This window comes from Arvicanthis niloticus, chromosome 22 (genome assembly GCF_011762505.2).
Source record: "Arvicanthis niloticus isolate mArvNil1 chromosome 22, mArvNil1.pat.X, whole genome shotgun sequence".
Lineage (NCBI taxonomy): Eukaryota > Metazoa > Chordata > Mammalia > Rodentia > Muridae > Arvicanthis > Arvicanthis niloticus.
The window spans coordinates 39,930,165-39,953,667 of record NC_133429.1 but is presented as its reverse complement, the minus strand read 5'-3'; the positions used below and the strand labels follow the sequence as shown (position 1 = coordinate 39,953,667).

The 23,503-nt window shown below is 43.8% G+C and overlaps 1 protein-coding gene across 2 annotated transcripts in view; it reads right to left on the bottom strand.

Moving 5' to 3' along the window:
• Positions 1-8,378: 8,378 nt before the first annotated feature.
• The window catches only part of Mdm1 (Mdm1 nuclear protein), a 31,178-nt gene continuing 16,053 nt past the window's right edge, over positions 8,379-23,503 (bottom strand). For both annotated transcript variants that reach the window (XM_076920312.1, XM_076920313.1), the window contains 6 exons: positions 22,900-23,205; positions 17,613-17,722; positions 17,417-17,526; positions 12,374-12,623; positions 10,608-10,667; positions 8,379-9,196 (listed from right to left, as the gene is read on the bottom strand). In XM_076920312.1, coding sequence (XP_076776427.1) covers positions 9,084-9,196; positions 10,608-10,667; positions 12,374-12,623; positions 17,417-17,526; positions 17,613-17,722; positions 22,900-23,205 — 949 coding nt within the window. In that variant the 3' untranslated portion in view covers positions 8,379-9,083. The remainder of the gene's footprint in view (positions 9,197-10,607; positions 10,668-12,373; positions 12,624-17,416; positions 17,527-17,612; positions 17,723-22,899; positions 23,206-23,503) is intronic.

Here is a 23,503-nt window from a genome sequence, read left to right as displayed (position 1 = left end):
AAACAACATAAATCTGGCACATGTGGTGCTCACATCTGTAACTCTAGCACTCGTGAAATGAAGACATGGGTGTTGTATGAGTTACGGACCAGCCTGGGCTACAGTCTGGTCTAGGCCAGTTTAAGATGTAATGTAAGACACTGTCTCAAAACAGCTCATAACTTACTAAGTTATGCTGTTTTCATGAAAATAGCTATAATAACCTTGTCTTTGGTGATTAGGTGCTACCACCTGGCTCCTGCTACCTCGGGGCCCAATTAAACACAACACATTTTAATTCATGCCACTGAGCGGCATCTCCAACCTAAGGTCTGACACAAGGAAAATAGTGACAACAACGCCCTTCAAACACACTGATACCTCTCTCTGTCTCCACTCTGCACCTTATGGTGTCTTCTGGGTCTTCCCTTTCAAAGAGTTAGGTTTTACACATAGTACCCACTTTAATATTATTTCCCAGAGCCATAAAATCCCTTCATCAACAGTAAGCCAAGGAAGATCAGGCATCTTCAACTCCTTCTCAGTAGGCCATCTTTTGACTGAATGCTTCCACAAACCACTCAAACATTTGACACCATTTTTACGGTGTGAGTTTCCATATTAGACCTGGAGTCTCCATTCAGAAGGTTCATGTTGATAAACTCAGCCTGATCCAGTTTTACGTTTCTTCCACCATTATTCCATGTCCTTAAAATCCATTGTTATAAGTATTCCCCAGAGTTATGCTCGAATGAATTAGCAACCTCATGAAACTCCTTAGTAGTGTAGCATACCTTGTGGACCAAACTTTCTACCTCCCGCTAGAAACCTGCTTTGCCTTAACTCTAGTTATTATAGGTCTAGCGGTGACTATTTGTGACACCAGGACTGTCTTGCCCGGCATCTCCCTCAAGGAAAGTCACCAAGAGTTTGAAAGACAATTAAGGATTAATTCCCTCAGTCAGAGGCAAAGAGGGCACTATTGCAGAGGAACTGAGGGTGTGTCCTCTGCTGAGGGTGGAGGGACTACTTCCTCTGGTGACATTAAAAACCTTTTCAAATCTGAGGGCTCAAAGTCCTCGGTCTCAGTAAGGTCCCCTGACACCCCCATCTCCATCTCAAGTTACAGGATCCCCTTTCTTACTAATCACTTTCCTTACTGTAACCACCAATACCCTGGGGGCTAGGATTTGAATTTTCGCTATAGCTAAGTCACCTTTATAATGAGGGCTTCGGTTTGACTTTCTGCAACCTGAGCTCCATGGCTGCTGGGGAGAAGGTTCTTTTTCCAGGGCACACTTAGGAACCTTTAGATTGTCTTGCTGCTGGCCTTGTATCGATTGAGTTCTTCCTTCCTTTGCCCCAGTATCCTGAGATGCCAGAAGCTGGTTAATTTTATCACCGAGTTCATTCTTCTCCTTTGTCCGTTTATCCAAAAATGTTGGAAGCATCCGGCCAATATCATTGCTTTCCTTATGTTTCCATGAACTATCTAACTTCTTATCTATAGTCACTAAATTCCCCTTTCCCCACAGCAAGCCCTTAAATATGTCTAACCATGGGCTTTCAGTCTTCTCCGCGCTACCAGAAGAGTGACTGTGCTGTTGAGGTACAAAACCTGTTCCAGATACTTAACCAGTTCATCCTCTGTTTCTCTAGAACCATTCCTGGTACAGCAGATCTGTACTAGTCAGAGTCTTCTAAAGGAACAGAGCTCGGGAAGACAACATATAAGTGCATTCAAAGACTTTATTAGCAGGTTTATTTATCCTACAGGCTGCGGGAGGACCAGTTCAACAATGGCTATCTCCTGACAGAAAGGTCAAGGGCGTGGTAATGGTTCAGTCTCGTGGACTGAACCGTTGGCAATCTCCATCTGGTGCTAGAGTCCTAGGGAGGTCCTGGAGAGCTGCGGGCTTCCAGTCTACATTGAAACCCCGAAGAAGTAGTAGAAACTACTAGTAGTAGTTAGAACCAAAGTAGCAGTTAGAACACACCAGTGGAGGAATGAGTCAGGAATGGGACAGATGAACTTGCCAATGAGAGTGAAGAGGAACAGGCAAAACAAACAAACAACAACAACAACAACAACGGGTCTTTTTATATAGGCTGCCACCAGCAGGTGTTGCCTAGATTTCAGATGATGCTTCTCACCTCAAATGTCAAGAAAGTCCTACACAGATGTGCCCAGATGCTTGGGTTTTAGTTGATTCCAGATGTGGTCAAGCGACAATGGGCCATCATGTTTGCTGATCACACTTTCTGAGATGGTTTAGGATTATCTAGCCTACGGTTAGCACACTCAGGCACAAGAGCTCAGAGAAGTTAAGTAACTTGCCTAGAATCACACAGCTTCACACACCATTGTCTGATTATGGTTGTTTCTGCCCCCCACACACACACACACACTTCTCCCATCCCCAATTTTTTGTGGTCTGTTCACATAATTGAGGAAAACCTGCTGGAGCAGGTTTTCAACCCTCCTAATGCTGTGACCCTTTAACACAGTTCCTCACATTGTAGTGACCTCCCCCCACCATAAAATTATTTTAGTACTTCATAACTGTAATTTTGCTGTTATAAATCATAGTATAAATATCTGATATGCAGGATATCTGATATTCAGCCCCCACAAAGGGGTCAAAACTCCCAAGCTGAGAACCACTGTTCTGTAGAAGACTGTGGAGGCTGCATCCAGGAGAGAGGATGGCAAGTCAATGCATTTCTAAATACACCGACTGTGCACCATCACCATGCCTGGCTTTTATGGTCCTTCAGAAGACAAGGAAAGGTGATTTCTAGAGTCCTAAAGCAACTGATTGGTAGCTTGAGACTCAGAAGGAAACTTTGCTCTGATGGGCAAAGTGCATGTCCTTTAAAGCAGCCGTACTACTGGCAGAAGAAAATGAATGCATGGTTATTGTCTTTTTATCTTACCTTTGCGTGTGTATCTTAGAGCAACTGTGGTTGGTGAGAGTGTTGTGAGTCACTAACACACACTCAAACATGTTCTCACACACTCAAACCAGGCGTAGACTGTGGCTTAGATGGACTTCTGTCATCAGCGGGTAGGAGACCATTTAATAAGGAGAGTGCGACACGGGAAAAAGTGAGACTTTCTGGCTTTGCCATCCTTCGGGGACAAGGAGAAAATGGAAACTGCCAGTCACCAAAAATTCATGAAGTATGAGTGGAAAGTAGTCTTTCTCCTTAAACAGAATGGACAAAAAAGTAGAAGCCGACATCTGTAAGACCTTCAACTTGCCGCCAAGTTTAACTAGCTGTGGTGCACATTGAAGATGGTCTGTGGAACTTTCACATGCAGTTTGAGTGAATGAATGAATGAGTGAATGAGTAAATGAATATGTGAATGAGTGAATGAATGAATGAATGAATGAGTGAGTGAATGAGTGTATGAATGAATGAGTGAATGAGCGAATGAATGAATGAATGAGTGAATGAATGAGTGTATGAATGAATGAGTGAATGAGTGAATGAGTGAATGAATATGTGAATGAGTGAATGAGTGAATGAATGAGTGAATGAATATGTGAATGAGTGAATGAATGAGTGAATGAATATGTGAATGAGTGAATGTGTGCATAAATGAGTGAATGAGTATATGAATGAATGAGTGAACGAATGAATGAATGAATGAGCAAATGAGTGAATGAGTGAAAACCACCACTGGATCTTCTTAAGACACCCAGTCTTTCCAAACGTTTCTGCATCAAAGCTACTCACACTGCTGTCTTATGGCCCCTATAGAAGTACATGTATGCATGTTGTGTCTACTGCTCTGAGCTTCAACCGCTCCAAATTATAAAATAAATGTGGACAGATTTCTTCCCTTGGTCTCCTCACCTAGGATTGTGACTGATCAGAGGAAATGGCCGGGTCTTAACATGACAGAAGCCAGTTTGAATGTCACTAATCCCAAGTGTACTTTCTCTATGGCTAATGTACTTTGACAGGTTCTATCTTTGCAAAATTACAAGGCAAACTCCAATGATGGGTCCTATATGGAACCAGGCTAAGCATTGTTGCACAAACCCATTTTCAATTTTGTGTTGGTTTCCCCATCATCTGTCTTGACCCAAATTTTAATGGGAACATCACACGCTAAGGCAGTCATTGTGGGCAATTTTCCTGAGTGAAGACAGGGTCTGAACCCGGACTCTCACTGAAGTCTGAGAGAGTCATCTACATTTTCCCATAATACAAGGCATTGAGGTTAGCTTTTATTTTCTTCTTGAGATTGCAGAGCTTAGTTTTTGGTTCATTCGTCTTAGAAATACCGAGCAGCACACATAGGAAGCCTTTGATATTGGATATACACTCATTCATGGAGCAAGCTTGCCAGTCAGCATTCTGCCATCAGCAGTCTCCAGGGCTCCTGCATCTTGCATTTCCTGACTCAGGCCTGATAACATCTCCAATTCATGGTTACGCTAATATACTTTGCACACACCAGGTAATTGATTCTGCCCTGTGCAATCGCTGAGTCACAACACTGTAGTCAGAATCGTTTTTTTTTTCCTTTACCACATAACGGAAACAGACAAATCATTTCAGCATCTCTTCCCAAAACTGCCTCTCCGTGTGAGCAGAATGTAGGTCAGAAAAGATAGGTCTGTGCTGAGGTGTGCCATAGTTTCGTTTCAGGGCACTGTGTCACCTGTTCACTGGCCTCATCATGAGTGACCCTGAGATGAGCCCCTTTCGCCTCCTGTTTTCATTTAAAAAGTTTGTCAATAAGATATTTTGAGGTGGCATATGTAAAATTCTTTTACAAGCGTTATAGCACTTAACCTTCAGACTAAACGGGTTCATTGGCAAGATGAAGAACGCAGGCTCAAAGCTGAAGACACTTGCTCTAGGAGGAACTGAGATTAGACGATGGACTACGCTGCTTATCTCCTGGAATGAATGTTTTCTTCAGCAGAGAAATGATGCGAACAGAACATCAGCGATCGATAGCGCACAGCAGTGGAAAGCTGGTACACTGCCTCTCGGGAGGTCAGAAATGCTCTGATTGACATGGCTTGCTGATGGGGGCAGTTTCAAACTGTTGATGGTTTAGCAAGCTGTTCGCAGATTTATGAGTAATTAACAAAGGGCCCATACGCTAGCTCTAACATACTATCAGACATAGGATATATGGAGAAATTTCACAGCATAATCTGAATATTCATTGTTTGGCTTGAATTGATGGGAGTCTCCCTAATATCACTCTACATATGTGGGACCAGGACCTGACTCTCAAAGGTAGTTCAATGTCCCCCAAATCATCGTTTCTCACTGTTTCCAAGGAAATACTCTGACAGAGTCTGGGGTGTCATAAACCTGTGAATTAGACTAGTAGATGAGTCACTGGCAGAAAGAAAATGGGTACCACCTTAAAGGGAGCTGCTTGCTTTCACCTGCTGTATGTCAGTACTCTCAGGACTGGGAGAGCTGTCCCTTGCTTGGGAGCACCAGAGCAGGAAGAAATACGAAGTGGGACTAAGGAAGCTTGGTTCTGAAAGTGAGTGAGGGGCAGATCTTTCTGTGCCTGCACTCACCACAGGAAAGAGGCATGTCTATGCTGGGTCAGTATCACTGCCATGGAAGCCCATCAGCGTGAAGCTGAGGAGCCCACGGGCCTGCTTTCCATCTGCAGGATGAACTGGACGGTTGAGCTATGATGAGCTACGATGAGGCAGGCAGAGAAATCATTCTATTTGGGGAAGTAGAATATGTTTATGGAAGCTTGACAAATACTACCTAGGCCCCAAACACAGTCAGACTACAACCCAGCACATGGAAAAGCATCCTAGGTATATTCCCAGATCCAATATGATCAACTCTGTGTTCATCCACCATTTTAGACTGTTCCTTTGTTAAACCTCCAGAAAGATCAATACAGTTTGTAACTATGCTGTGTCTACTATATGTATACATAACCACAGCAGAGGTGCATACACAAGTGTATCCTTTAGCCCCCCAGGAAGGCTAGCTTTGACATTGCTCCATAGAAGGACAAACTGACTTTGTGTATTAATTTGCTTTCATCCTGACTGAATCTATTCGCATGATAACCAGTGCCCACGTTCTCATTCTCCTGACTGGAAAAGAAAGATATTTTATCTTCCAAGAAGTCAAGGAGGAAAAACTAACTCCCAAATGAATCAACTAGAAATATGATTCATAGTAGATATTAGATGTGAGCAAAGAAAACACTTCAGAGAAAGGAGTGTAGGTGGAATTCAAGTAAGACGACCTAGATTTAACTCACTGGCCAATGGGGTCTTGGGCTAAGGGATTAAATTTGTTTTATTTATAAAACGAACATGATTCTGTTCAAATTTCATGCTATTTCCTACTAATATACCAAACATACCTATCATGTTCCTAATCATTCTTCAAATGTTCTTAACTTGGAATTCAGACTCCCGACCAAAGATTAGCATGCAAACCGTGTCACATACGTATGCACACAGATGCATTTGTCCTGGGTTCTCAACCAGGGGAACATAGAGAAAGTCCGTTCCTGGAGTGGATATGGGGGTGGAGAGAGGAGGAGAGGGTGTGTTTGGGGAAAACCTCTTACAGAGATTTAAATTTAAATGTTCACTCCTGAGTCTAGCTCCTGAAATGCCAATTCAAACACACAAAGTCACCAGATTATTATACCCACTTGGCCATACTTTAACACATATGCTCAAATAAATAAATAAATAAATAAATAAATAAATAAATAAATAAATAAATATGGTATATTAAAGTCAGAGATAGTGGCACATGTCTAACCCAAGGCTGAGGCAGGTGCATGTCTGTGAGTTCCAGCCCAGCCAAGACTACACAAAGAGACACTGTCTCAAGGGGTGGAAAAAAAAATTTAACACTAAAGGTAAAAACATGGGTCATCATGAGGATTCACAATGCAAGCAGCAAATATGTTTGGTAATAGCTTCAAACTGCAAGCCATCCAAAAGTTTACCAGTGGGCGAATAAGCTAAAAAGGAAACATCCACACCAAAACATGAGCGATCTCAAAAATATAAGTGAAATCCAGAGAAATATTTGCCGAACTCTGAGTCGTGGCTGCCTTGAAGACCAGGAAACACCAGACAGATAGAACCTTGGTGCCTGCACTGGTGGAATCAAATGTGGAAATCTGTCCAAACTCATCAAGATATAATCGCAACAATATCAGCTTGTTAAGGTATGCCTAGATAAAACTGATTTAAAGCAAATTCAAATTCCCAGCTCCTTCTAGATACTGGGAAACTTCACGGCCTGTTCTCATTACTAAGACTCCAGGAAGAAGACAGAGGCCTTTCACCTCAGCTGCATTTTGTTCCCTGAATTGTCCTTGGATGTGATCTCGTGCCTCCTGTGTTAAACATTTCCATTCAACTTATGGGACATGCACATTCTTGTTGGATGTCAGATCAGAGCTATAGAGCCCCATCTGGTGAAGGGACATGTGGAGGGCTGTCCTCGGGGTATCCTGAGTCTGGACACAGCCTTCTGCCTTGATCTCATGCTTTCTCAGATATAATCTAAGTGCCGGGCAATTGTGTTTAGATTGGTCTGTCCTGAGAAAGGGCTGCTGTTAGTATTTAATATGCCTTCCTGGTGTTTATTTACATGTTTTTCTGAGCTCAACCTTCCTTGGAGCATCACGCGCCTTGTTACATTTGTGTACATAAGTACACTGACACTGAGGCTGCCTCAGCATTAGACTGGAGTCTGCCTCATCCTTTAAGGTCCTCAAATCCCAAATCTTGCAAATAGAACTGCATAGGTCAGCAAAGGTCAACACCTGCTGACAAAATACACCCTTCAAAGGCACACCCCCAGTGAGCTCATTCCTGCAGCCAGGCCTGCCTTCCTCCTGGTCTCCTCTGTCTCCAAACAGTGCTATCAAATGGGCTTCAGCCTTCCAACACACACCATCTGGGGGGATGTCACTGAAGGTGCAAACCTTCCTCAGGCAGGATAGCACCTGCCTGTAATCCGAGGCTCAGGAGGCTAACACAGAGAATCATAACATGAGTGAGTTTGAGGAGTCTTAGAAACAGAGAGACCCTCTCTTCACCAAAAAGAAGAAAACCCAAACCATACCAAGCAATTTACATGTACTATTATAAAGATTGTGTTTAACGTGTTTATGAAACCCATTCTTACTAGAAACTTAAATTTATCCCGATTTGTAAACAACAGTTAAATATCTCCTGTAAAAGAAAAACAAAATCACCAAGTTGGTGTTAAATTTTTCAATGAATCTGTTTTTTAAAACCTTGTATTTGTGAAAAAAAAAAAAAAACAAAAACAAATACTGTAGACTCAGGTTTACTGCATTTAGCAGCTGCAATAGTAGTATGATTTTTGATTCATCAGTTCTAATAAAATACTTCTAGAAGATATTTATTCTACATGATAACTTTCAGAAGAAGCCAAGCACACTTTATTTTCATTTTTAAATGTCTACAAAGTTTTAATTCTCCATTCCACAAATAATTTCTCAAAATCTAGACATTATTTAAATGTATGCCAGTTATTATACAAACGAAATACATAAAAAGATCAAAAATATACATATTCTCTCAGCACATTTTGTTACATAAATAAGAAAAATATGTACAGCCAGATTTTCAAAGTCCAATCATTTTAACACTGCACCTGTGTATACAGAAGGTGCTAATAAAAACAGTGACAGAGTCCCTTCAGGATACCTACGGCTATTAAAATGCCTGAAGCCAATCTGAGGGGGAATTAAGTTCCAAGATCTTAACATTGCCTTCATTTTATCCTTTAGGATGCTCTGCTGACGGATGGCCTTCACACTCCTCCCAGCAACTCACAACACCTGATACAATAGGCAGAGTGTGTGAAGAACTACATAATCCATGCCTTTGCACTCAGACAAGTGCAAAGGACTTCTCACAGGAGTTAAACTTAGACATAGCGGCATTACAATTTTCTGGTAAGATGAGCCTCTGAAAATTCAAATTATCAGAGTCAGAAGTGTCAGAAGAAAATCCAAACCCTCTGAAAATATTAAGACAGTGAGTAAAAAAAGGTGAGCCGACTTGTCTCTAGATAGATCAGCAGGTTTATGGTTTGCCCCAGAAATTCTCCTTTCTTTTCCGAGCTCGGGCTAGAGTTTGGAAAGCCCGGAGGCTGGAAACCGCAGAGCGGGCAGAGATCTCAGACAGTCTGTCTGCATCTGTAATGAGAGAATCCCAGGATTACACCCATGGAAGAACATCTACACAACAATATCATGCTTAATGTGATACTGCCAGGAAATTGAAGCCATCTAGACCTAATATTGATGTTGGGTCTATGAGGAAACACAGACCTGGTCAATGGAGAGTTTGGCTCATCGTCTTTCCTGGCCATTTTCCAAGTTTATCAGAGGTCAAACATGCCAATGGGATGAGAAATTTTTTATACCATTGGAATCCCATAATGTCATTAATTAAACACAGCCTCTGATTTCAGTATTATCAGGGGAAACCATCCTACTTTCAGAAGTACAACTATTTGGAGTGAGAAAAAAAAAAGGTTTTCAATTTAAAAAGCAAAATGCTGGGTCTGGGGAGCTGGCTGAGGCTAAGGGCACACACTGCTGTTCCAGAGCTCAATTCCTAGCACCCACACTGGGTGGCTCACAACCTCCGCACCTCCAACTCCCCGGGATTCCCGTGCTTCTGGCCCAAGGGCACCCATATACATGTGCGCATGCTCACATACGCATTATCAAAGTAATAAAAATAAATCTTTTCTAAATGCTATATTTTAACATGGTTTATTATATCACTTTTTGAAAAATCTCACTAAATGTAGAGGGGAAATATCTGGCAATATGCTACCCTTCTCAGTACTGAAATTCCATATTCCGAGTGAGCAAACCCGTCACATATTTACAAAAACTGCTATTTATCATCAAGACAAAAAGCAGTAGTAGATTCAAAGTGGCCAGATTTGTATTTCAAAACATAACTTGCTTTACAGTTCACTGAATAAAGATCTACAAACTTACTAAAAGAGAAAAAGCTTCTAACATACTTAGCATCCAATGGAAAGAGCATTACATTTAAATTTATTTCCCAACCCAAAGTCAATAAATTCAAGAATTATTGGCACGTCACAGGTTACATGCTTCTTAGGATGGGACAATAGTCATTTTGATGGTTTACCTCAAGACTTCAAAACTCCTCCTGCCTTTATTAAAATCAAAAAATCTGACAGGATGAAGACTGTACAGAAGGAAAAGAGCCATGTCCATCAATTACACATATTTTTAGAGATGAAAAATAAGAATATACAGGCATTTGAAAAAAATACAGATGGCATATCAGGCCAACTTTCCTAGACAGACAGGCAGAAGCAGGCAGGTACCCACTTGCTGAGCAAGGTACCCACTGCAGGGGAAAGACTCCCCAGCACACAGCCCAGGGGACTTCTGGGTAAAACAGGAACATCTGCATCCCTGTCACGGGGTCTCAGGACCTAATGTGGGAGCATCTGCAGAAGCGCTCTGCAACCTGGGAAGTGCTAGGCAAATGTAAGCCTGCTAGCAACTGCCCTGCAAAGGGGCATATGTTAACCTTAAATAACTACTAAATAAGTACCTTCATCATTAAAGGCATCGTGCGAATGTAGCTGCAAATTGTTCATCCTTGGTTTTCCCACTTGAAGAAAAAAGGCAGAAGACATTATTCTTTAGCTACTAAACATCACATTAGTGGATTGGTTTGCACATCTGTCCTCTCTAAACATTCATAGGAAAACTGAATTGCCACCGTGATCACATGAGGAGACTGGACCTTTAGACATGGCTGTGGCCTCAGGCCATATCAGGGAGGGTCTGCCCCTCCTCCTCTCCACTTCCTGCCAGATGATGCAGCGAGAACACCTCCACTACATGCCAGCCCCTCTGTCATGTACTTCCCAGCTTCTAGTGGCCATGGGACACTCATCTCTGCTCGTTATACAATGGCCAATCTCAGGTAATCTGACACAGCAAATCAGTAAATTATTCATGAAAGTAAACCATCAGAAATGTTTTCAGTTAAGTCTGTATATTAATAGACACTATGACATCAAAGGGCCACTGGGTAATTGTAATGTGTTTAGCAAGTACATGTATTATGACTAGGTGCCTAGAATTCTGCCCAAGGATAACATTGATGTAACTTCAAAGAGACAAAGTAGGCTTCTATTGAGAGATGAAAACTCAAATATCCACATTTTGGAGAGACACCAGAAGCTCACAGAACAAAGAAAACGAAAGCCTAGGAAACAGTAACCAAGTTGGAGAATGGAAAGCAAGTGGGACAGATAAACATGAAATTTCCTGGAGGGGCAGAAGCCTTTCATCAGCAGAGTGGAGGAACTGAGAAGCAGCCTGTATCTGTCCCCAGGTGATGGGGGTATGGGATGGGGGTTAGAAGGGCTGGAGACTGCTCGGTCTTCCTGCAAGATGTAGTGAAGGTAAGGTGAAGCAGGGGACTCTGAAAACCTTTTTATGCAATGGCTAGCCCACAGCTTCTTCTCCAAAGTTACCCAGATGGCTAACTGCCTCTCCCAGGAGTGCACCAAAAATATGCCTAAAGCTTTCAAGAGAGCTCCTGTGACCATGCACCCTGTATCCAAGGACAGAGGAACAGAGAAGGAAGCAATTGCTGCTTAAGGAAACTTCCTGGAAGAACTGATCCGGTGGAAAGAGAATGAGTGGGGAGACACCCACCTCTAAGAAGCATCACCGTAAAGTATCAGCAGCATTTGTCTGAACAGACAATCCCAAAACCATCAGAAAGCAGCCACTACATACAAAAGCTACAGGACAAAAGCTGCCAGAGAATTCTCAGCTGTGACAGAGGAAGACCCCAACCAGCAGAGCAATGTCTAACAAAACCTAAAGAAACCAGAATTTCCTTGAATGCGCAAATCTTGAATTCCACATCTGAGTAACACCGAGCAACGTTCAGGGACCGTTTTTGTTGTCCTGCCTGAAAAAGACGCACCACTGGCACCTGGTCAGTCTCCCTATGTGCCTTGGTGAGAACCTGAGATGCGCCTTTTGCTTTATGGAGTGAACTGTGAACCTGGGTGCAGCAGCACAGTCCAGTATCCACAAGAGAAACCCATAGCCTGGGCTGCCTAGTGAGACCCTGCTGAAAGGAAGGAAATTAAAACTAAGGAAGAGGGAGGGGCGAGAGGGAGAGAGAGGGGAAAGAAGGGGAAATCCATCATAAATAAAAAGGAAAAAAGGAAAAGAGAAAAGAAAAACAAAAAACACATAATAGAGTTCACCAGCACAGGTCTAGCACGGGTCTATCAGTATAATAACATTTTTATTTTTTAAAAGATAAGAAATGAAAACCAAAATCCTTACTGTTGTGCTGAAATTCAGGGTCTCGCAGACGGCCCTGGATCCTGCTAGAAGAACGACAGTAAGGCAGGGCACATGGAGACGGCTGCCCGGGGGTGGTGGGCTGATGGTCCAAAATTTTCGAAACAGGAAGAGTACCCTCAGTAAATCTCAGCACATTGGCATCATAATCTTCTCGCAGAGGCAGGGGATCAACTGTTTTCATGCCGGCAGTAGGAGAAGTCAGGAGAGACATAGGACGGGGTTTTCCTTTCTGGAGGGAAAAAAAAAAAAAAAGATGCACACATGTGTGCAAAAGTAAAGAGCAAATCAACATTCAGATGTAACCAGTCACACGTCACAGAAGGTGTGACAGCGTCCCTGGAGAGATGGCTTAACCACCAACAGAGAAACAGACCAGCTAGTGTAACAGTAAAATGCACATTAACAATGCACTGAACCGACAAAGTATGCAGAGACATCAACAGAGTTATTATTACGACAATAAATATCCCCTTGGAGCAATAAGCGTTAAGCTTCATACTAAGCAGAAAACGGCATAGGTGAGCGATTCAGACAGATATAAGTATAGTGACCAGTCTACCTCACTAGCCTTTTTAAATCACAGAATAAAAGCACTGAAATAAAGGAATCACAGAATAAATCACAGAATAAAAGCACTGTTCACTTACCAAAGTGTAGAAATTAACTAAATTAAATAGAATATGCAGACATGACAAAGATGAAGAAAAACAGGAACCTTCCACAGACTTCCAGGAGCTCGCTCTTTCAGAGAGCCCAGCAAAACCCAGCACAAGGTTCGCATCTGTGCCTACTTGAACTCTGTATTAATACTTGAGAAACACATGAGTGTTTCCTCACTTACTTACTTACACTTACATACTTACTTAATATGAACCAAAACATAGCTGACAGATGTATCCTTTATAAAAATGAAATGATACGAATCTGAAAATTATATTTGAACAACAGTATCTGGTTTACAACTTTTAAACTATAGCTAACATTCATACTGTCATTAAAATAAGTGATACCTAATGATGCAAAAATATGTTCACAGCAGAACTCAGTAGGAAAAAATAAACAGAAAAAGATGTATACAAACTGAAACAAAACTAGCATATAAAAAGTAAGAAGAAAAAAATGAGATTATGAAACCTTGCCTGTAGTTACCATGTATCTCTGCACTGTCACTAAGACCCTCAGGACCTCTATGAGTGACCTTGGCTACAGCGTGGGTGTGAACAGTTCTCTCTCACTCATCCGTATTTTCAGCTTTCCACAGCAACAGTGCAGCTGAACCCTGAGAGTTCTTGATGACTGATCGCCCTTTTTCTTTTTCTTTTTTTGGGGAGTGGGGGGATGGGGGGGGTGTTGAGACAGGGTTTCTCTGTGTAGCCCTGGCTGTACTGGAACAAGCTCTGTAGACCAGGCTAGCCTCAAAACTCACAGAGAACCACCTGCCTCTGCCCCCTGAGGGCTGCGGTTAAAGCCATGCGCCCCCACTGCCTGGCTGATGGTACTTTTTGATAGATGGCAAAGTAGCAAAGTCACACACAGGCACCTCAGTCTTAATCACTGCTTGGACTTCCACCGCACCCTCATCTGAGCCCATGGATGTGACATTTACAGTTTCCAAGAGGATGGATCTGTGACTGAGGAGCTGATGGCTTCCTCCCATGAGAACTTAAGGTCCAGGAAAAGAACATAAACCTCCCATTTGCTTCCTCTCTCTCCTGTACACTTAGTACATTACAAGTCCCACTAAACAACAGTTGTGTTCTTCTCCCTATATGGCTTAGACACTCTGTCGGCTTGGTTTTACTACTGTTAAAAGGAGCTGAATAAGACAACATGTTTTCATTGAAGAGATCCTCGGGCTGAATGAAACTGACTGGTCTAGTTCTGAACCTCAACTCAAGCCTCTCCTGCCTCCCCTGTACATCTACCCCCACCCCTCTCTCTGACACTCAGCACTCTTCCTTGGGGACTCACAAATACACAGTGGTAGCTGTGAGGGAGGGGCTCATCCCTCCTTGGGTATCTGTAGACAGTTATGGTCTCTGGGAAGGGAGAGGCATTTTTCTTCAGTAGCATGACTGGTAGGCAGCAGGTGCACTTATAAAGACCTACTCACAAAGGGCTCTGTAAGAAACCCTAATAAAACACTGTGGGGCCACACCAAAACCACAGGGGGAAGGAGGAGGGGAGGAGGGGAGGAGAGGGAAGGAAGGGCAGGCTGGAAGGGGCATTAGCTGGAGGAAGGGGGTGAGTGGGAGGTGAGTAAGAGAGGGCGAGGAGAAGCAAATATGAGAGAAATACACAGCATGTGTGTGAAACTTTTCTGTATGCTTGTCTTCATCAACAGATGAGCGCTTGCAGGAGGCGGGTCTAATGGGAAAGTCCTGTTCCCCAATTGGCTCTTGATTTATCAGTAAAGATGTCTGGGGTGTCATCCAGATGGTGCTGGGGGCACCTCAGAGATCTGAAGTGCAAAGATTGCTGGGTGGAAGGAAGGCGGTGGGACTTCTAGGTCCCTGCAGAGGAGGTGAGGAGATGCGATGGAGAAGAGGAACTTTTACCACCCTTCAGAGGAGGAAAAGGTGACCAGCCATGTGAGCGACCAACCTTAGGCCGCTTCTCCAGGTGAGATGTTAGGGAGTTGAGCTGAAACTAAAGGTAACTGAGCAACTGAAGCTGAGGGAAGATTTAGGGTGTTGCCCTACAAAGTATTGGGAAGGGCGGGAGATTAGAAGTGCCAAGCAACTGAACCAATAAGACCAGCTGAAATTGAACAAAGTGTGTAAGTGTGTGTGTGTGTGTGTGTGTGTGTCTGTTTCTCATCTGTGGATCTAAGGGAACCTGGGCGGGGCTGGCAGTGTGGCCCATTCTCAGAGCTTAAGGCCAGGTATCTACAGATTATGCTACAGATGATATGTGTCAGTCTCAGTGGACACCCACTGCTCTTCACATCCTTTCTTAGACAGAGCTCTTGAAAGACTGTGTCTGGAGGCTGGGAATGAAGCCAATGGTACAGCATTTGCCTACCATGCCCACAGCCGTGGACCAACTCCTGCCACTGCCAATTACAAGCAAACCTGCAAACCTGCAAACCTGCAAACCCACAGTGTTTGTCCCTAACTCAGCCTGTCTTTTCTCTTGAATCTCTTGCACTCCGGCTTTTACAAGATTCTGACTGACTCTAAGTCTCATTCCTACTGACTTAGCAGCACCAACACTCACTTTTCGTGTGTGTGTGTGTGTGTGTGTGTGTGTGTGTGTGTGTGTGCGCGCGCGCGAGCGCGCGTGTACCTGAACACCTGAGTGCACTTGTGAATGCCATTTGTGGGACTAACACCAGAGGCCACAAGAGGACACTGGATCCCCAGGGGCTGGAGTTACCAGCTGTTATTAGCCATTTCGCCTGGGTGCTAGGAACCAAAGTCTGGTCCTCTGAAAGAGCAGCAAGCACTCTTAGTCACTGAACCTTCTCCCCAGGCCAGAAGGAAGATTCATTCTATCTATCTATCTATCTATCTATCTATCTATCTATCTATCTATCTATGTATCTTCCATTTTAGCTGTAGTACTGAGGATCGAACCCAGGGCCCCGTGCACAGTAGACATATACACTCCACCACCAAGCTACAGTGCAGGCTCTTGACGCTCTTGTCTCTTTGACATCACTGTGACTCTCACTACCTCACTGATGGTCTCCTCCTTCTGAACTCCCTAATACCAAAACCTGGGGCCCAGGTGTATCTACACCCACTCTTCTCCATCAATATTTATTCCCTGGATTGCCTAAGCCTTCGAATACCTATTCAATGGTGTGTGTGTACACACATACATGTATATACACATACATACATCCAGGATCTCTCGCCACCCAGCTTTTCAAATGTGTAACATCAGCTCCCACCCACACATCCACTCATACAGCTTGTAAGCTTCTCAAGTTGAACATGTCCTGAGAGAAGTCTTGCTATTTTCTGACAAGTCTTTTCTTACCCATCTTTCCTATCTCAGTTAAACAGCAATTCCATTCCTCTTGCTCAGGCCAAATTTTTTTCAGTTATCCTTAATTCTTCCCATGCCGTCTCCCCTTTCAGCATCTCTCGGCATCCACGTCTTCAGTGTACATGCAGAACTGGACTTCATCAGAAGACCCTCGTCACCTACCACACAGTCAACAGCACCGTCCAGTCTCCCTGGGTCTGGTAACTGACTGCTGGCTGCTTTACATGTGTTCCCTGCTGTCCACTCTTAATGCAATGGCAGGAGTGACTGAAAACGCCTGAGTCAAATCCAGTCACTGCTCTGCCCTTCCAATACTGTCTCACTGAGAAGAACATGCGTGCCTTCTCCATGCTCTACCAAGCCCTACACAATTCAGCACAGTACAGAGTGGGCATCTCAAAGCCCACTGCCCAGACTATTCTCTGTTCCTGACACAAGAACACATGACTGGTCCTCTCGCCTCAGAGACTCTGCATCACTGTTCTTTTTGTCCAGAACATCATCTCCCATGTCCAGATCAGTCCTGCATCTTTTTCAGATTCTGCTTCAACACACCCTTGCTGGTGAGGACCTCCCTGACCACTTCCTGCTAGTCCCCTGCTTATTTTTCTCACAGCACTGATACCTACCTGCTGCGTTTTACCTCTGACATCATGACTGTGGCCCCGCCCTCCACTAGACTGAAGCTGGATGAACCCTGGTCTCAGCTCTTATCTCCAGTGCTACACAGAGCCTGGAATGTGGTTGGAACACAACTAGCAGACAACAGACTGCACTTTTCTTCCTTCCCGACGAGTCGCTACTAAGAATATTTGAATGAATATCAGCAGCAATACAATGTCAAGACCAACGAAATAAGCAAGTGCCTTGAAATAAGTCCCAGTGCCTTGGTCTTGCCTTACTAAGAGTTAACAGAAATACTTCTCCAGGCACTAGGTACGATCTTCCGAAGTCTGAGCCTGTATGTTATTTACCACATGCGACTATGGCAACATAAGAAGTTTTCTCTGAAATATAAATACCTACCTTAGTAATGTCTTTCTTCAGAGTTTCTAAGCCATCTTGGGAGGATGCTCTCCTCCTCTGCTCGAGGCCTGGTGGCTTCACTTTAGATGGAGACACTAAGACTGCCCCACCTGGAAAATCCCACAGCAACCACAAGTCAATCACACTAAGCTACATTCTAAAAGGGCAGACAACGGGTCACAGGGCTGATCATTACCAACGGCTGGTGTCGTGAGGTCATGGTGAGTCCGCTGGATCCCGAGTTCTCTCAGCCTCGGTGTAGGAAGCCTGCCTCCCTTCCCTGAGGAAACTGAAGACGTCTCCGACCTAAAGAGTGAGACAATCTATTAGGAAGCCTTTCTTCCAGAAAATACGATCAAAGCTGCACCGTCACCATTAAGTAGTACAGTAATAAAACATAAACCATCGAAGAGAAGTCTACTTTTGTTTCAGAAAAAAATGCAGGGAGCCTATAACTGCAGTGTTTAGAAGGCAGCCTTAGGAGAGTCATGAGTTCCAAGCCAGCTCTGGCTATACAGGAAAGTCGCTACTAAAGTCACTACTTAAAAACAATCCTTTTAAAACTTCTTAACCCACATGGAGTTAGAGAAACTAAGCCTAGAAAAGAGGGAGGCCATTGTAGGGCACTCGTCCATAATGAAGAAGTCTTCCAGTTAGTCGGCACCCACGTTCCCCATTACCTACACCCATGAATAAACAAAGGGTTTGGCTACAGACAAAGTGGACCATCAGCAACAGCAAAGAAGCACTCCCCAAAGCTGTCTGCACACAAAACCACTGTTAATGGCGATTTCAGAAACCACTTTTAAAAATATTACAAGAGAGTAGCCTCTCTTTCTGAACAGAGCCTCTAATATTAACGAATTCCAGTTTCCCCTGTGAAGTCATTCTTCCTGACACACTACAAATCTGGTGAATCCTCACCACAGGACGTGAGAGCTATCTGATTCCTCCCTGCCAAGCACAGTGCTTCGGAGTATAGAGTGAAAAATTATATATACAGGCTTTTCCTTTATCCTATACCAGAACAAGAATGTAAGTTCCAGAAAGAGGAACTGAATGTAAGATTTTCACTACCCCAGGACACTTGCTGGATAAATTACATTCCTCAAGCCTCAAGCAGTAGGTCCACCTATGGGTGGGAGAAGCCCAAGGCAGGAAGGCATTCCTGACCACAGATAAAGATGCTGCCACCTAGGTGGGGCTATAGCCGGAAGATAGTTAATCTGAAATGGCAGGATAGGGCACAATGGCATGGTAAAAACCACATTTTTGAGAAGAATGAGTGTGCAGAGTCATTTTCACATGACTCTAGATCATTTGGGCTGGATTCCTCTGAAATGTTCCACTGTTCTTGGTTACCCCTCCCTTGGTCTTCCCAGTGCTATGTCAAAATTTGTAAAACAACCAATTGTGTAACCGCGCGAAAATGCAATCATTCATGTGTAAGCGCGCAAAAATGCCTTCCTTCCCCCACCCCATACTATAAAAGACCCTTTAACCCACCACTCGGGGCCAAAACCTTGCTCTTGGAGCTAAAGAGCTTGTAGTTTTGACCACCAGCTATTTTCCCTAATAAAGCCTTTGCTGATTGCATCCAGGTATGGTTTCTTATGATCTTTGGGTGGTCGCGATTTCCGGAGACTTGAGGAAGGGTCTCCCAAGTATGGGGGTCTTCATTTGGGGGCTCGTCCTGGATATGCGACCACCTTAATCCAAGAACCACGCTGGGAGGTGAAGGGACACCACAGTTTTTCTGTCTGGTTGTTGTATGACCTTTTGTCTAAATTGCCTGGTTTTTCATGTACTGGTTTCTGGTTTTTCATGTGCTGGGTTGCCTAAATTGTCTGATTTCTCGTGTGCTGGGGTTGCCTAAATAGTGTGCTGTTTTGTCTAGGTTTGTTTAAGTTGTTTGGTTTCTAAGTTGTTTGTGCCCATCTGTCTGAATTATTTGGTTTCTGAAAAGTGCACTTCGGTTTGGACTGGCAGCTGTTTCTGTCTTGTGAGGGGCAGTAAACCGTTTTTGTCTCGAGAGGAGATAAATGAGTGATTAGCAGATGTGCTGGAGAGTCACTAGCTGCTGTACCCCCAGAGACGTTTGGGGGTTCATCTAGGTGCCGGAGAGGACATGGAATCCCTCTAGGCTGGCACAGGTTTGCATCTAGGTGCCGGAGAGGACGTGGAATCCCTCTTGGCTGGCACTGGCGATTGAGACGGGTTTTTTTTGTTAGTCTTTTTGTGTGTTAACAATGAAACTAGAGAGAAAAGGTCAGAAATGGCCACCGTGGTTGTTATGTTCTCATGGCAGTGTGTCTATTTTTGGGTTGTTCATTGCTGGCGTGTTAGAAATCTGGTAGACTTGGTCCAGCATAGGCTGACCAAGTCATCTGAATCTGTTAAATCTGAATCTGTGAAGACTGACCGCGTTGTCTGGTTATTGGAGTTTTACTTGGAAGGCAGAGGCAGACAGATTTCTGATGCCCTTCCTTATTGTGTAACTTGGTCCCTGTGCCTGTAGCAGGGGCGAGAACTGTCTGTATCACCTGGTTTATGTGCCACCCGTGAGAGGGGTGAGCTATTTGTGTTGTTTTTTTATATGTGTGTGTCTTTTCTTGGCAAATCATCTGTGTGTTAGCTGTTAATCTACTGTGTTAAACATCTTGAGTTAAAAATAGGTAACATGATTGCCGGCAGAGAGAGGAATGAAGCCACAGGTACAAGAATACAGCTGCAGAAAGGCGGACAGGTCCTTTAATAAGGGGCAGCTACCTCGGTTCATGCTCGCGGTTCGTGTTCCAACAGCCCGCCTACCGCGTGTAGGGTATGCTCCAGGTAACAGCACATGGAGGGTGCCCTCGCCTAGCCCGCACTTGGCGGGCGACAACTCGTGGTTCCCCAGCACAGCAACAGCGTGCAACACCTTGCAACAGCTACCTAGTTTGGTGTTCCTGGCCGTACTGGGTACCTTGAGGTCACTGCTGTAACAAATCAGCGGCATTCCACCTGCCGCCTATGAAGATAGATGAGAACCCAGGTGACAAAAAAAAAACCTGGCAGTGGAGCCAGGGCAGCTAGACAAACAGCCCCAGCAAGATTATTCACCTGAGAGTTATAATTATATATTTTTTAAAAGTAGTGAGTGAATAGTGCTGAGATTTTGAAAAAAAAAGGTAAAGATAAATAAGTAGCGCTGAGACAAGTGACGTGATTCCAGCTTAGGAACGCTGAACCAACGAACCTGCCTGCAGACAGGTCAGACAGGTCAGACTGGTTGCCTGCCTGTTATTAAATATATATATAGATATAGATATAGATATAGATATATATGTATCTATATCTATATCTATATCTATATCTATATATGCTTCTGTTTTGATAGACTTTCTAGCCATTGCTGTTTGAGACAATTTCATTATTTATATGAGATTTTCATTAAGATTTGGTTCAAAGATGAGAGTTCTGACAAGATAAAATTGAAGAAGTGGTGAAGACTTGTGCTCTTATGTTAGACATAAAAATGTTTACTTTATTGTTCTTGTTATATATCACTTCTAAAATAATATTCTAATCAGAAATAACTCTTTAAAAGGTTTTTATAGAACTATGACCAAAGTTTCTATTTTGTCAAAAGTTAAATTCAAGTAAGTGTCATCTTAATAGTCCTTGCTGTGAAATACTGTGGATAAGGCTATTCATTCTGATTTGGTTTTCTTCTTGGAGCTTCAGAGGTGAGCTCACACTACACCTGTGGACAAGGTAGTTGTAGTCTCCAGTGTGATGTAAACAACAGTCATGCAGCCTCACAGATACATTAGTCTGTACAGAGTTCTAAGAGACTATTTACTGCTTTTACAGGTGATCAAAAGCAATAAATTAGATAAGAGCCTTTCTTTCACAAGACCCTTGCAGGTTCTGGTCTTCAGAAGTGAAGAACAAGAGGGGACACCGGAAAAAGAATGTTCCCTCAGACATGGAGACATTGGGGACACCATCAATTGATCAGACCGTGGTCAGCAGCGGGTTAATTCGGACCAGATGTGACTGAGACCTTCATGTGACAGAAGGTAAGGGACACCCAAAGGCCCACGCCAGATCCCACTGATAGATCTTGAGAGAGAGAGTTACATGAGACCCCACTATTTTCATCAAGGTTTAGTAAGTATGGAGAAGAAGGAACAGACAAGATAAAAGATTTAGTATAAGTCGCTGAGAAAGTCCAGAGGAATAGAGAGGAGTAGAGAAGGTTTAATATTAGTCTAGGAGAAAGGAATAGAGAAGAGTGGAAAAAGATTTAGTGTAAGTTGCTAAGTAAGTCTAGAAGAGAAAAATAGAGACCAGTGTGCACATTGCAAATAAAGGAGCCAGCTTCAGGGTCCAAGAGGGCCCTCTCAAATAGAAGCCAGGGCCAGAAAATCCCAAGCCTTGAAAACCACCCCAAATGGCGAAGATATTAGCTCTGTGTGAAGATGGAGACGGGGCGGCTTGGAGTCAACCAACTTTTGATAGACACAGGGGCTTCCTCCAGGCCAATGGGTCAAAACGTATTCATGGACTACCCGAAAATGGTGGACTAAGAGATGGGCTGGGTATCCCATTCATTTATGGTCATCCTAGACTGCTCCTATCCCCTGTCAGTTGAGACTTACTCCCTAAGATGGACATCCAGATACAACACTTCCTACCCGGGCTGCAACTAGCTGACAAGAATTCAACGGGTAGAAGACTGACTCCAGCCAGGAGCCGAGGTAACCTGCTTTACAGATGGGAGCAGTTTTCTCCATGCTGGTCAGAGACAAGCCAGCACTACTGTGGTGGACACAAATGTCATCTGGACTGAGATCATCGGTGCAGAGAGCAACCTTGGAACCTGGGGTCGACAAGCAGGTATGCTTTTGCCACAGCCCATGCCCACAAGGCTATATGCCAAGAGAGGAAAACCCTGATGAAACCAGAAGCTGTAAATATTTGTTGCCCAGGACAACAAGGGAGGAGACTCCAGCCTGAGGCAATAACCGGACAGATCAAGTGGCTTGATACAGGAGCCCTTCCCGGTTTGGGGCCTAAAAGAGACAATGGCGCACACAAGAAGGGAGAACTATACGCCCCAGAAAGCAAAAGACTTACCAAGCTAAATGCACAGATGGACTCTTAAGATATGAGTGCAACCAAGCAGCCAAGAGATTTAAAGTGTATAAGGGACCTCAGGTTTTGAGCCAGAGAAATAAGACTTAGAGTAAAGAAGAAATACCTAGGAGAAAACAGCCTAGAATAGGGACCTTCCCAAGGTTTCAGAAGCTCCAGTGCACTCAGTGTGACTCAAGGGTCTACAGGGTCGAATCCCAGCACATCCCATGTGGCAGCCCCAACGACACTGCTCCTTATCAGTCACAGAGCTGACGGGGCAACCGTATGCCCAGTGATGGAGGAAATACGCATTAGTCATGTACTAGAATGGCCTATATGCTGAGGAACGTATGTCTCACCCTTCTGTCGGTCTGTCTGCCTTAGACGTCTGTGTGTCCAGTTTCTCTAACTCTCCGGCACAGATCTGCTTGTCCTTTCCTCTTTCCTCTCTCCCGTCGTCCTCTTCCGCTCTGGGCTCCTCCTGGGTATCTTCCTTTGTGCCCTCCTCAGCATCCCAAGCCAACTTCCTCCTGACCGGGGCAGCAGCCTCTGGCTGCTCCAGTCTCCTGGTGGTATGTTTCAGGGGCTGATCTGCTGAGACAACTTTTTTTTCTTCTACTTTGGTAGGAGTATGTTTCTGGGGGGTCTTGTGGCTTGTAAGATCTCTGCATTCCAAGAAACAGTTTTATTGTAAATCTGCATTTTAGTGTCTTAGTTTATACTGGGTTAGTGAGTGTGTGACTTTCTGTGTCCTGGTTTCCATACCAAGGGCCTTGTCTGGGCACTGCAGTTATTGTGCAATATGGTAAGTGAGAGCTATGCCTGAGTGTCCACTCAATGTTCCAGAAAGTGATACAGTTACTACTTTCACATACTTACATTTGCACTTTTGGTGACAAAAGTGTAAAAGGTTACCCTCAAAATGCAAAGGACTAACTCCAACTCGGTTGATTTGTCATAACT